The sequence below is a fragment of the Marmota flaviventris genome, chromosome 12 (assembly GCF_047511675.1).
Source record: "Marmota flaviventris isolate mMarFla1 chromosome 12, mMarFla1.hap1, whole genome shotgun sequence".
Classification (NCBI taxonomy): domain Eukaryota; kingdom Metazoa; phylum Chordata; class Mammalia; order Rodentia; family Sciuridae; genus Marmota; species Marmota flaviventris.
The window spans coordinates 100271061-100283472 of record NC_092509.1 but is presented as its reverse complement, the minus strand read 5'-3'; the positions used below and the strand labels follow the sequence as shown (position 1 = coordinate 100283472).

The following is a 12412-nucleotide window of genomic DNA, read 5'->3' as shown; positions in this document are numbered from 1 at the left end:
CAGATTGGCTTCTTAGAAATATGCACTTAAGGTTCCTGCACGTCTTCCTGTAGTTTGATAGCTCATTTCATTCTATTGCTGAATAATATTTCATTGTCTGAGTGCACACAATATTTTATTTTTCCATTTATCTACTGGAGGACTTCTTGGTTTCTTATAAGTTTTGACAATTAGGAATAAAGCTGCTATAAGCATCCATGTGCAGGTTTTTGCATGGATATAAGTTTTTAACTCCTTTGGATAAATACCAAGAAGTGAAATTTATGGATCATATGGCTGAAAGTATGTTTAGTTTTGTAATAAAGTGTGTAATTTTTTAAGCAAAAAAATTTTTGTAAATAGGAATATCATCCCCAAATATCTTCTTTTTTTATTCTCTCCTTTTCTTTATTTTCAGCATAAATCTGTATTTTTCTATAGAAATTATTTATGAACACATAACATTTGAATAAAGGAAAAACAATGAACAGCTTGTTGTACTCTTATATGGTTCTATACTCAAGCAACAATCCTTAAATTGAGAATTTACCTTTTACATTAATAACATTTATTCTTAGGTTGATATTTTGGTCAGCAAATGGAGTTATATATGTAACTCCAATTGCAATTATATGTCTTGTATATTTATTGTAAAAATGCTCATACAGCTACATAATTAATATACCTGCCACAGTTGCATAAAGAAGAGAATCAAGTAATTTTTTAAATAAAGGAATAATAAATAAAAATATTATGTTTGGTTTGAATGCCTCAGGACCACAGGTAGAGAGAGATCTGTTAATTTATGTATGTGTATACTACTTTAGTCACCTTTGTAGTCTTTTTGTAGCCTCAGATCTGGAAAAATAAATAATCCAGGGAGAAAAATCAACAGTCAGCTCCCATGAAATAACTCAATTTTATATTCACAATTTGTGAAGTTAGGTATCTGGCAGGTGCTTCTTCAGTGGACTTACCTCAGTCACCTGGCTTCTTCAGATAGCCTTTCAATGGCACCTCCATGCTTGTGACTCAAAAGATGAGTTTCACCTTCGAAAGCTGTTGGGTCTGCTGGTTTAGGCTATATAGGTCATATACAGATGATTCATGTGTTACACTCCACTGTTCATGGAAAATTCCCTACAGACGTGGGATTTGGGCTGGGAGTAGAGGGATGAGGTAGAAAGAAAAACAGTTTTCCCATTGTCCTCTACTTCCATGACTTTAATAATGCACAGAAAATTTCTGGGAGGAAGTAGTGTGCTTTCTTTTTAGTAGCTGTAAGGGCTCAGGTGTGAAAATATTTCTTTCTGATTATGCTTGAAGTTCTCAGTAGAGCTGGGGCCTGGATATAGTCCCTGGGAACCCCACCCAGGGGTGGGGAGCTGGAGTGTGCTCAGTGCCTTGGTGCTTCATCCTGCTGGAATCAGGTCTCAAGCCCCATCCTGGTAATAGGATCATTCCATCTCTATTATCTGCCCCTCCACCTTCATGCTTCAGGATTCACTGGAGCCCTCATTGCTGATGCTTTACCAATTCCTATAGTGTTTTGATTATTTGGGATCAGATTTGAAATGACAATTCTTTCCCTTCCTCCTCTGGACCAGATCCCAGTACCTTCCCAGACCTCTCCTTCATCTGTTCAGCCTTATGTCTTCAGATTTCCTCCCTTTGACAGCCTCATGAAGTGAAGGGCTCCATCCTTTCTTTTGCTTTGGGCCTGCAAGTTAAGTTGTGGCTTATTCTTTGGCTCCCCATCTTTTATTTTTTAGCAGTGGGGGGGGGGTTCCCTTTTAATGCTCCAGGGTAGTGGGAAATGTTCTTGCTGCTGGGAAAGTCACTGTAGCAATGAAATGTGTATTACATTTCTACTCATTTGATTATCTTCTTCCCCAAAGCAGTTTAGCAAATTAGCATTGAATCTGTTTTTGTTTCTGCCCAGTTTTTTTTTTTTTTTTTTTTTTTGAGCAAGGAAAGAATTATAGCTGCTCAGTTGTTCTAACTTTCTTGCCTAACTTTCTTTTCCCAGAATGATTTGCCTTTAAAATAATAGGGAAAGGGGAGACCCCGCTAGAGAGAATTCTTATTCCCCTGGCCAATAACAAATGGCCCGGTGGCCAACAGGTCTGCAGTGGATGCACAGTGAGCCATTTGAGTCTTTCCTCATGGGGCTGTAGAGGGACATTTAAATGGCCATGGCATGGTCTCATTTGGGGGCTTAATGGAATGTGGCTAAGACAATTCTAGAATAGACTTTACTAAATCATGACCATATCTGAGATTATTCTGTGTGGGATACACTCTGAGAACACATTGGATGATAGCTTTCAATCAAAAGCTAGGAACAGGTAAAACTCTTAGGGAGACCTATGGCCAGGATCCAACTCAAAAGGGTAGATGGATTTCAAAGCAAGGTCTTTGAGTCAGTGACTCCTCATCTCTAAAATTCCACCATAAGAAATTATTTTCGTGAGGTCTTGAAAGTCTCCAGAGGTCTCTTTAGAATAGTAAATACTCAAAAGTAAATGTGTTTTCTGTCTTTATCAACTATTTGTACCAGATGTGTTTTCTTATGGAGACATTGATAACTCAAAAGGTAGGCCAGGGACCTGCTGGAATGTGACCTAGTTCAGGCCCCTGGAAGTTCTGGGAGAAGAGGAGCAATAGAAAACGTGGTGCTAATACAACAAACACTAGTATGGCAACATGTAAATCAATGGATGTGTAACTGATATGATTCTGCAATCTGTATACGGGGTAAAAATGGGAGTTCATAACCCACTTGAATCAAAGTGTGAAATATGATATGTCAAGAACTATGTAATGTTTTGAACAACCAACAATAAAAAAATTAAAAAAAAAAAAAAAGAAAACGTGGTGCTAAAATGAGGGATTAATTAAATATGTCACCTACTTCTCAATTTTGCCCTGGGTTGGCCCTGTCAGTATAGTCTGTATTCATGGCAGCTGGTGGAAATAGTACAGAAAATAAAAACAAAACAAATTTCCAGGGTCCTGTCATTTTGCCAGCCTGCCAGGCAGACAGACACCATCAATAGATTTGACCATAAACTTTGGCTGGACCCACTCTGAGGCCATGTCTGGTTTGTGTACAGCCAGAGCCAGGGCAGCAGAGGAGGTCTGGCAATTGGGGAGGCAAAAAAACAAAAACAAAAAAACAGCCCACTCTCCAGACCCCTGCCTCTCACTTTCACTGCATTTTCTAGGCTCAAACATGGCTTTAGTTTCTTCCTTTCTTTGAGCCTTTATTTTTTCATAAGCAAGTGAGTTACTAATATCACAAGGCTTGAGAGTACAAGAAACAGAGGCAATAATATTACAAATCTGAAGTCAACCAAGGACTGGCAAATTTGGGGATTAAGGGATTATGGGAGCAGCATGAAGTTTCTGCTGGGGAGTCCAGAAACTTTAAGGAAAGGAAGGTAAGGGTGGAAGTAGAGAATGAGAGCTCCAAAGGGGCCTGGCACGTGTTTTATGTCCTATTTCTCTGTGTGAATTTGGGACTCAATCAAACCTTCAAGCCCTCTACTGATCCACAGTGTATAGAGAAGCCAAGCTGCCTGATCTCCTTCCCAGCAGGTCCTGTTCTAGGACTGATACTGTGGGAAGCTCATGCCCACTAAACTTTTTCAGTGTTGTTCTTCACAATTTTTACAATTCCCTAGTCACAGGTCAGGCTGGGAAGTGTCACTCCCAAATAAATAGTTTAACTGGTATCTGGGTATGAATGGTAGGTAGGAAGGGAATCATTTGGAGGACTTTAGTGACCATTCATTCCCCTTTAGGAGATGCTGCTTCTGAGATAGCTCCTGTCTTTGTAGATCCTGGTGTATATGATATGGATATATCTCTTTTTGCTGTTTCAAATGGGTAATTCTGCTTCCCTGGCCAAGTTCTAGGAAGCACAATTTCTACATGTTAGTCAGCAATTGAATTATTTTGACTTTTTCTTTGGTATCCCACATATTTTATAATCTACATGAAAAACATGGGTTCTAAAGCTTGGTGAAGCAGGGCATTTGACAGGGAGTGCTTTTGGCTGTTTGATGTAAATCTGTTTCTCCTTAGGACAGGGGCATTTGGATGGAACTTCTAGTGTTACAGCCAGACATGGTAAAAACCATGCCCAGAATTAGAAATGAGCAAAGTGAATTACCCGTACTGGGGCCACTAGAGTCCAGTCCTGACCTTACACAGAGGTCATTGGAGAGGACTATCCTGAAGAGTGAAATCTGTGCTGAGACTTAATGGAAGGGGCATGGTCATCCTCCACTTTCTCAGCATAGAGGAATTGAAGGCAAAGCCTGCTGGGTGCAGTAATTTGTCATTTCTCTGTTATATGAGGGAAGAATCAGAATTACTTCTGAGATTCCTCTGTTTCCCTCAGATGCAAATCCTTAGGGGAGAAGAGCTTGAATCAATTTTTGCTTCCCAGCTGGCATGTTCCTTCTGTAAAATTCCTCAAGGTACCAGCTTTGGTTTTACCCAAGAAAGCTGTTAGGAATGTACCTAGCAGTTAACTTACCCCTCACAGCAAAGATGAAGCCAGAGGAGAGAAGTGGAAGGGAGAGCCAGAATGGATCCTTTATTTTGCTCTCCAAGGATGGATGCTATTGTTGTTACTCTTGGTTTTGCAGTTGGTAGTGGGAGGTTCATGAGGACTCTGTGACTTGCTGTCCACTGTGTATTCTGTATATCCCACTCCCAGCTGCTGCCAAATCCAGAGCATGCTTTCTTTCTTAGCCCACACCCTCTTATTTCAATAAGAATCAATAAAACAGAATTGGAGAATAGAGGAAAAATATGATCCTCTTTTACTGTTTAACCTTAAAAAGCTGGTTTAGAGAAACCACTGGGATTGTGAGTTAGTCAATGGTGGCACTTCTTGGATAGAGGCATTCAATATTTTGTTTAACTAAACAACTGAAAAATTGGGACATTAAGCAAATGATTTATACTGAGTAAGAAGGCTTATGAGAAACTGTTTCTTGGGTTCTCCACCACATCCTGTCTATTCATGGATTTTCTGTACTCCCACCCCCAATCCACCATCACCTCATCTATGAAATTAAACACCATGTTAAAATTGGAAGGGATCTTTGTTAGAACATGGTTCGACCCCGTCATTTTTTTTAAATTTGTAAAGAGAGAGTCAGAATGGTGGAGACTTGTCCAAGGTCATAAGGTCAGGAGGGGCAAGCTGAGATCAGAACTTGGGTCACATGGCCTCCGTCTATTGCTTTCTCCACCACACCAGGCTATTTCTTGAAACTGTGGCATGAATGCCAGACAGTTTCTCCTAAACTGATCTAGATTCTAGGAAAAGAAAAAACGTTTATGGGCAGACTTTTCTGGATGCCTCAGGGAGGATGAGATATTGACTTTAGAAAAATTCATGAACTGATGTCATCTTATTTTGAGTTTGGGTCAAAGATGAATTAAATGCTTGTTTGTTATTATATTACAGCCTTAGCGCTGTAGAAAATTCTGGAATATTCCCACATTTCTTCTGGACCCACTTCTCTCATGTCCAAAATGAGGAATTCAGGTTGAATTATCTTTAAGATCTGTTTCAGTTTTAGCAAGTTTGCTATAAGATGGCTGTTAAATGTCTTGCCACCCGCAACGGTCACAATAGGAAGTGGAGTCTTTATTCCATAAACTTCCCCAACTCTTAGCTCCGAGAAACAAAGGTTTTAGTGCTGATTCTGATCATCAGTGGAATATTGTCACAGACTCTTGAAGTCCTTCCATGGTGGCCCAGACCCTCAGAGGGACCATGGACCAAAACTGCAGGGCAGCTACAGGCAGAACAGCCAGGACTTCCTTCATTTGTTGGGAGCTACTGGGATTCCCCAAGGTGGACCTGGGCTAGAAGCTATGCCAACATCCCTGAAGTGGCCTCAAGAACTGCAAAATTTAAAAGAGACATCTGGATTGGTGTACTCTGGGGAAGTGCACATGTCAAGTTTGTTAGTGGTTCTGACCACTTCATCAGCAAAGAATGATGTCTGTTTTCTGGTGTCCCCTTACCCATCTCCTGGTAACCAATGAAAGATATGGGAAGGCTTTTAGGACCTGCCTTTAAGTCTGTCTTCAGATATAGATTGATTTCTTTCAATATAGAATGCTCTGTTCTGTTAGTAAGATTTTAAGAGATCCACACATGCTATTCTGTTCAGTTCCCCATAGTAGGGGGCGGTTTCCAAGCATGCTTTGAGGTTGCTGCCTTTCCCTGTGTCCTGTCGGTAAAGCCTTGAAAGTAACTTTCCAGGGCATTTCTTGCCTTTCTAAATTCTGCTCGTTCACTGAGATCCAGTCAAAAGCAATGATAAAACTTTCTCTGAAGGAGTCATGAGTTCATAATCAGTAGCACATGATTTAATTATTTTCTCTCTTTAGTTGTATTTAAAGTCTCTTCAGGTCAGGGCAAATGTTTTATGCTTTTGATCTACCCTGTGGCTTCTATGTGATAATTCATGTTTACTGCATTAAAACACAAGGATGAAGCGGGGGCCCTTTCTCCTTCTGGAGTCAGCTATGCTATTTTTTAGTCTTGGCCTACAGAATTTATTGACATATCTTTCAGGTTACATATATCCGGATCTTCATGGGGCTGGGTTTCACTTTTGGTAAACATCAAAAACTTTGAAGCTTAAAAATATCACAGAGACTAGATCACACCATGGGACTACAGAGTCAGTATTCCCACAGGATAAGGCCTGGACATATACATTTTTTAAAAGCTGTTTCAGTGAGTCTGCTGTACAGCTCTGGTTAAGAAAGCCTGCTTCACAGAACATGAGGGCCACTCTTTGACAGAGCCATGCCCACTGGGGATCCCAGACTCCAGTGTCCTGTATGTATCCAACTACCGACGGAAAACCGCATACCATTGTTGCTAGGATTGACCTAGGGGCCCTGGATGAGTTCCAGAAATGAGGTTAATCTGGGGTTAAATTATATTTTGAGCAGGGATTCCTCCCTCAAAAACAAAACAAAAAAACCAAACCAAACAAAAAGCCTTCAATGCAACGGCTTTGGGAGTAAGGAAGGACAAGAAGAAAGAGCACAGAGGCTTCTGAGAGAAATGGTGGGACAGGACCAAAGCTAGAATTATAGGCAGGTGGCCATCTATGTAATGTCATTTTTAAGGGCCTCCTGACTTAAAATTCCATCATGAAAAATTTAATCCTTTTGCTTAAAACTTTGCCCTTGCTAAAATGGAAGTGCCCGTGAATCACATCTGATTGGGTTCATCATATCCCTACCTGAGAACTCATTGCAATGAGGCCTGTGGAAAGATCTTGAAAAAATGAGTGTCACTAAGGGTGGAAATGCTCTTAACAGGGGTTCTTGCAGCTGGACAAAGATTGCTACTTTTATTTGTATAAGGAAACTGCAACAAACAAAGATGGACAGATAAACAGTCTATATTTTTGCCCTGCCTGTCCTGCTGAGGAGCTCCTGGGAGGCAGAGCTGCCTGCTCCTGCCCTAGAACTGATGCATCTCAGCCCCAGGGAGATGGCCTCAAGGCCTAGGCTGGTCCTGAGAGAGGGGCTCTGAGATCCTGGCTGAGGATTTTCCCTTGACTCTGTGTGGCCTCCAGCCAGTCTCCAAACTGCTTCCAGTTTCCTAGTCTGTCAAACCAAGAGAAATGCCTCTCTGGGGCATCGTGAGAGCCGCTCCTGCCACTTTCATTAAGTTTGACCAAAAACCATAGAAAGAAAGCTTTGAGAAGTTTTAAGATGAATTACTTTTACTATTCACATTGTCTTTATGACATCAGGACTTACGTGGCATTAGGAGAAAGGAGAACTAACAGAATAATGGAGAACACAACCACCTCTCTCAGAAAGGCAATGTTTGTAGTGGAAAAAGAAACACTAAAGGGGCTTTGGGGTTGGGGTGCAAGGGAGAGAAGTCTAGAATTAGTACCAGATGCCACCAGAAGCTAACGACCCGACAAACACCGTCCTCATAAAATAAATTCCTTAAAAAGGAAGCAAATGGAAATATAAGCTAGTGAAAGAATTTGCAGCAGCTGCCCTAAAACCATTTCTCACTTCATAAACAGGTCTGGGTTGGTCCCTTTTCTTCTTTTTCCTTTTTCTGGCCTTGGTCTCATTGCATGCCACTTCTCCATCCCATGTGCTCTCCTGCTGACTCCTCCTCCCACTGTCAGTGCTAGATGCGCTTCTTGCCCTGGTGATCACAGCAGCAGTGCTCCATGCAGTCACCCCTCTGAATGGAAGGAGACTCACTCAAAGTATTTGTTCACTGTCTTGGCTCAGCATGTTTGTCCTCAGTGCTGATGTGGATCAGTCAGGTACAGTCACTGAAACCAACTTGGTGCCCTCTTCCATGATAATTTCTTGGCAGCTGGCCAACATGAACCAAAGTGCTAATGACTCTGTTTTCCAGTACCTTCTGCTCAATATGCTGAAGAAGATATGTATTTTGGACAGCAGTGGCATGTAGCATCTATGGAGCTTGGAGTTCTTTAGCACCACTAATGAGGCACTCTCATCCTGTAAAAGATGGTCAGGTTTTACCTGCCTTTTTCAGACATAGAATGAAGACTCAGAAACAAAGACTTATTTCCTGTACTGCATACCCAATACTCAGCATTGGACCTGGGAAGTCATGCTGATTCTTAACTCTTGTCTCCTCCCTTGACTCATCAGGTCCTGTAAGGGATGCCATGTCATCACAGGGAGTAACTAAGGCATAAAGGAGTAAAACAGCTTCCTTCACATCACCCACCTCCACTTCCTCCAGCTCATACTAACACACATGAATTTAAAAAATGAGAAGGTCACAGGCATGTGATTTAAATCCCAAAAGTATAAGATCAAAAACAGCAAATTTTTCAAAGTTAGATCAAATCCACCCTTTTGGGGCTAGTGCTTTTTTTTTAAATCAGCTCTCAATTATCCAAGATATTGTGTGCATATTCAATGACATTTTATTTCCTGCTTTCTTATTGCATTACCCAGCTCTTTGATAAACTCATTGACCTCTAACACAATCCAAGGGCAAACAGAGCCCATTAATGGTGAAGAGATTCACAGCAGTCATTTTGGCTAATAATTAGCACCACTGGTAACACATGCAAAAAAAAATGTGCTCCCTGCTGGGCCATGAGTTCCTTAAGGGCAAGGTTCTTATTAATCTAGCAGCACAGAGACCTGTGTCTTGCAAAGAGCAAGTGCTAGTAGATGTTTAATAATGAGTGATTAAATGGGACAAGATGGTTGACACATTGTTGGGTAATATTTTGTATTTCAGATCCCGTCTCTTACTATGTAATTTAATACTTCTTGACAGGCATTGACTTACTTTGCTGTCTGTAATACTAACATATTTAACTTAGCAAACTTACTGGGTCTACTGCAGCCAAGCCTAGGTGAACATAAAAGTGGATAAGAGGGAGTGTTTCTCTCTAGGAAGCAAGCTCTACTTGGGAGACTTAGTATTTAGGAGACACTCAGATACTAATTGTCTTGTAGATAAGAGATTGAATTAATTAATTAATTAACAAATTTATAAACAAGAAAATATATACATAATACAAAATAGATTAAAAGAAATGTTACAAAGTAGTTATTGCCATAATTTCACTAAGAGGTTTAAATGAAGATATCTGGAGGGTTTTTTTTCTTTCTTTCTTTCTTTTTCTTTTTTGAAAAAGAAGGCCTTCTAGAAAGCTCAACAAATAGAAGTGGGAGGACTAAAAGGTAGAATGGCCAACAGCAAAACAGAACACTGAGGGTATGGCCCCGGCCACTGGCAGTAGAACAGTAGAGGGAAGTAACCTGGAAACAATAAGAATCTGTGAGAAGTTGGGTGTGGTGGTGCACACTTATAATCCTAGTGACTGGTGAGGCTGAGGCACGAGGATCTAAAGTTTGAGGCCAGCTTCAGCAACTTAGTGAGGCCCTAAGCCTCTTACTGAAACCCTTTCTCAAAAAACAAATAAACAAACAAACAAAAATGAAAACAGAAGGGCAGGGGATGTGGCTCAGTAATTAAGTGCACATGGGTTCAATCTCTGGTACCAAAACAAACAAAAGACCTTATGAGATATGGATCATTATTGTCCCATATAGAAGGAGTGAAACACTAGGGAATGAATAACTCACTTCAATCACACAGATAGTAAATGATGGAGCCAGGATCTGAGCCCTTTGGTCTAGTGCTAACACTCGTATTGTTTCTCCATGGCAGGCAGGCGACACTCTTCTTGCCCCATTGTGTCCTTGCAGCTGTCTGGGTCTAGGCCCAGGCTGGGTCTTCTTGAGCCCTGGGTAATTTATATAACCTCCTATTCCTGATTGGTTGGCCCTAGCAATTCAGGAAGCAGATCTCTGCTGAGAGGATGTCTCTGAAAGTACCTAACACAATGTCAGATATATGATAGGTATCCAGTGAGTGTGTTTCCTCTTCCTGTTAACGGGCCACTGTACGATCAGCCTATGCTGATATTCTGTGGTGTGTACTTCTGTAACTGAGCCTGTATCAAAATATTTTCATACCAATCATTAAACAGACATTGTGTTTTCTGTCATCTCAAATACCCAGGCCCTTCATACAGGGCCCCCTTGGACCTCCTTGTGATCAGGCATCTGGAAGGTCCATGCCTGACCTCCAGGGGTCTCCAGGATTCACTTGTAAGCTTTCCCCTGGGTCTGTTGAGACAGTTTGGGAATCAGAAGTACTGTTTGGTCAGTAATTTGAGTACCACCCTCTTCTATTCATTTACCACATTTCCAAAGCTCTTGAGATCCATTGTCCTCTTTATCCCATACCATTTGATTCTTCTGGAAGGGCCATAGAAAGTTGTTTAACTGTTACTCGTTGACTATCCTTGTTTGTTTCTAATGCCCCTTAATTCTAAGTAATTCAGAAGAAAATGGTGTGTGAAATGTAAGTTTTGAGAAACAATTCTTCTCTCTGGTCTAGGAGGCTTTCCCAGAGTGGGCTGTGGAGTCATTGCTGCTGCCTATGGCTTCTGAACTAGTGCTAAGATGCTTCTGTTTCTGTCATCCCCAGCTGCGTCCGTCGGCCCTGTGGGGAGCAGGGCAGCTGTGCACCATTACTGCTTGATCACGTGGATATGGTGAACTGTACCTCTAGCGGCCCAGGTCACATGAAGTGTGCTATCACCTGTCAAAGGGAGTTTGCCCTTCAGACCAGCAGCGGGCAGTACCTCAGGCCCATTCAGGTGAGTTGAGAGCCACAGGTAGTAAGTGATGGAGCCAGGGCTCCTGGAGCAGGAAGCTATTCATATTTTTCTCCCTGGCTGGATGAGGGAAGGGTAGGTGTTTGTGAATCATTTGAAAGGAGAATGTGGGGCTCTAAAAAGTGAAGAGAAGCGTGTCTTAATGGAAAGGGGGTATAGAAGAGCATGCACAGCTTTCATGAACTGGGATGCACACGTATTCTGTAGGTGGGCAGTGGGTATTAATTCTTTTTCTGTTCTTCTCTCTGGTTTCTGACCTTCTCTCTGGTTTCTGTCTTCCTGACAGAAATTATTTTCCCTGCTTTTGCCTTAGAGATGAGAATGCCATAGGGGAGAGTTGTCCCATTAGGTGATCTTGGTTGTAAGTGGCTTGTCTGTGGTACATTGTCCCCTACCTGCCCCAGCCCTCCTTACCAGAGGATGGACCCTTACAGCCTGCTCCTCCCCAAAGCATCAAATCTGTTACTGAGGCAGAGATTCCACCATGGTGCTGGATTTGGCTGAATTTCCTACGTTTCTACAAGCCCCGTTCCAAGTCTCTGCAGCACCAGTTCCAGGACTGCAAGGTAGTTTGGAGGTAGTGGAATACACTGGTTAAGAGCAGGCTCCAGGGACAGATCTGAATGAAATTTTAGCTCCACTCTGTATTAGGTATGTAACTTTGGATAAAAGCAAACAAAATAAAACTAATCTCTTTAAGCTTGTTTCCACATTTGTAAAATCATTGGAACAAAAAGTACTCATCTCTTTGAGTCATTATAATGACTGGCTGAAAATCATTTAAAAGCTTCTAGTAAAATGATCAGCATATAGCACTCTAGTGTTCAGCTGCCATTATTTCAAGCATGGTAATGAATTCCCAACTAAGAGCTTAGTTAGCACTCCATCCTTCCTTCAGAGGGTTTATAAAACTATAGAAATGACCTGTAGAAAACATGGCCATGTTTTGGTCATGATAGAGATCATTATCATCCTTTGGAACCTTCCAGGTTCATGCTCAAACAGAACCAAAGGATGATGGTGCTTGAGGAAAGATGTTATTATCACAAGAAAAGAGTAGAAATGTGATTGTTAGATATCAATGGTTTAGAAGATTGGAGTGGTTTTCATTTTGTGCCATTTGATTGCTTAGCTGGTAGTGAGCATGTAGTAGCATTTCACTTGCT

The 12412-nt window shown here is 41.3% G+C and overlaps 1 protein-coding gene across 1 annotated transcript in view; it reads left to right on the top strand.

Annotated features, from left to right (window-relative positions):
- The window catches only part of Pappa2 (pappalysin 2), a 243875-nt gene that overhangs the window by 161609 nt on the left and 69854 nt on the right, over window positions 1–12412 (top strand). The window contains exon 14 of the mRNA XM_027935059.2: window positions 11057–11228. Coding sequence (XP_027790860.2) covers window positions 11057–11228 — 172 coding nt within the window. The remainder of the gene's footprint in view (window positions 1–11056; window positions 11229–12412) is intronic.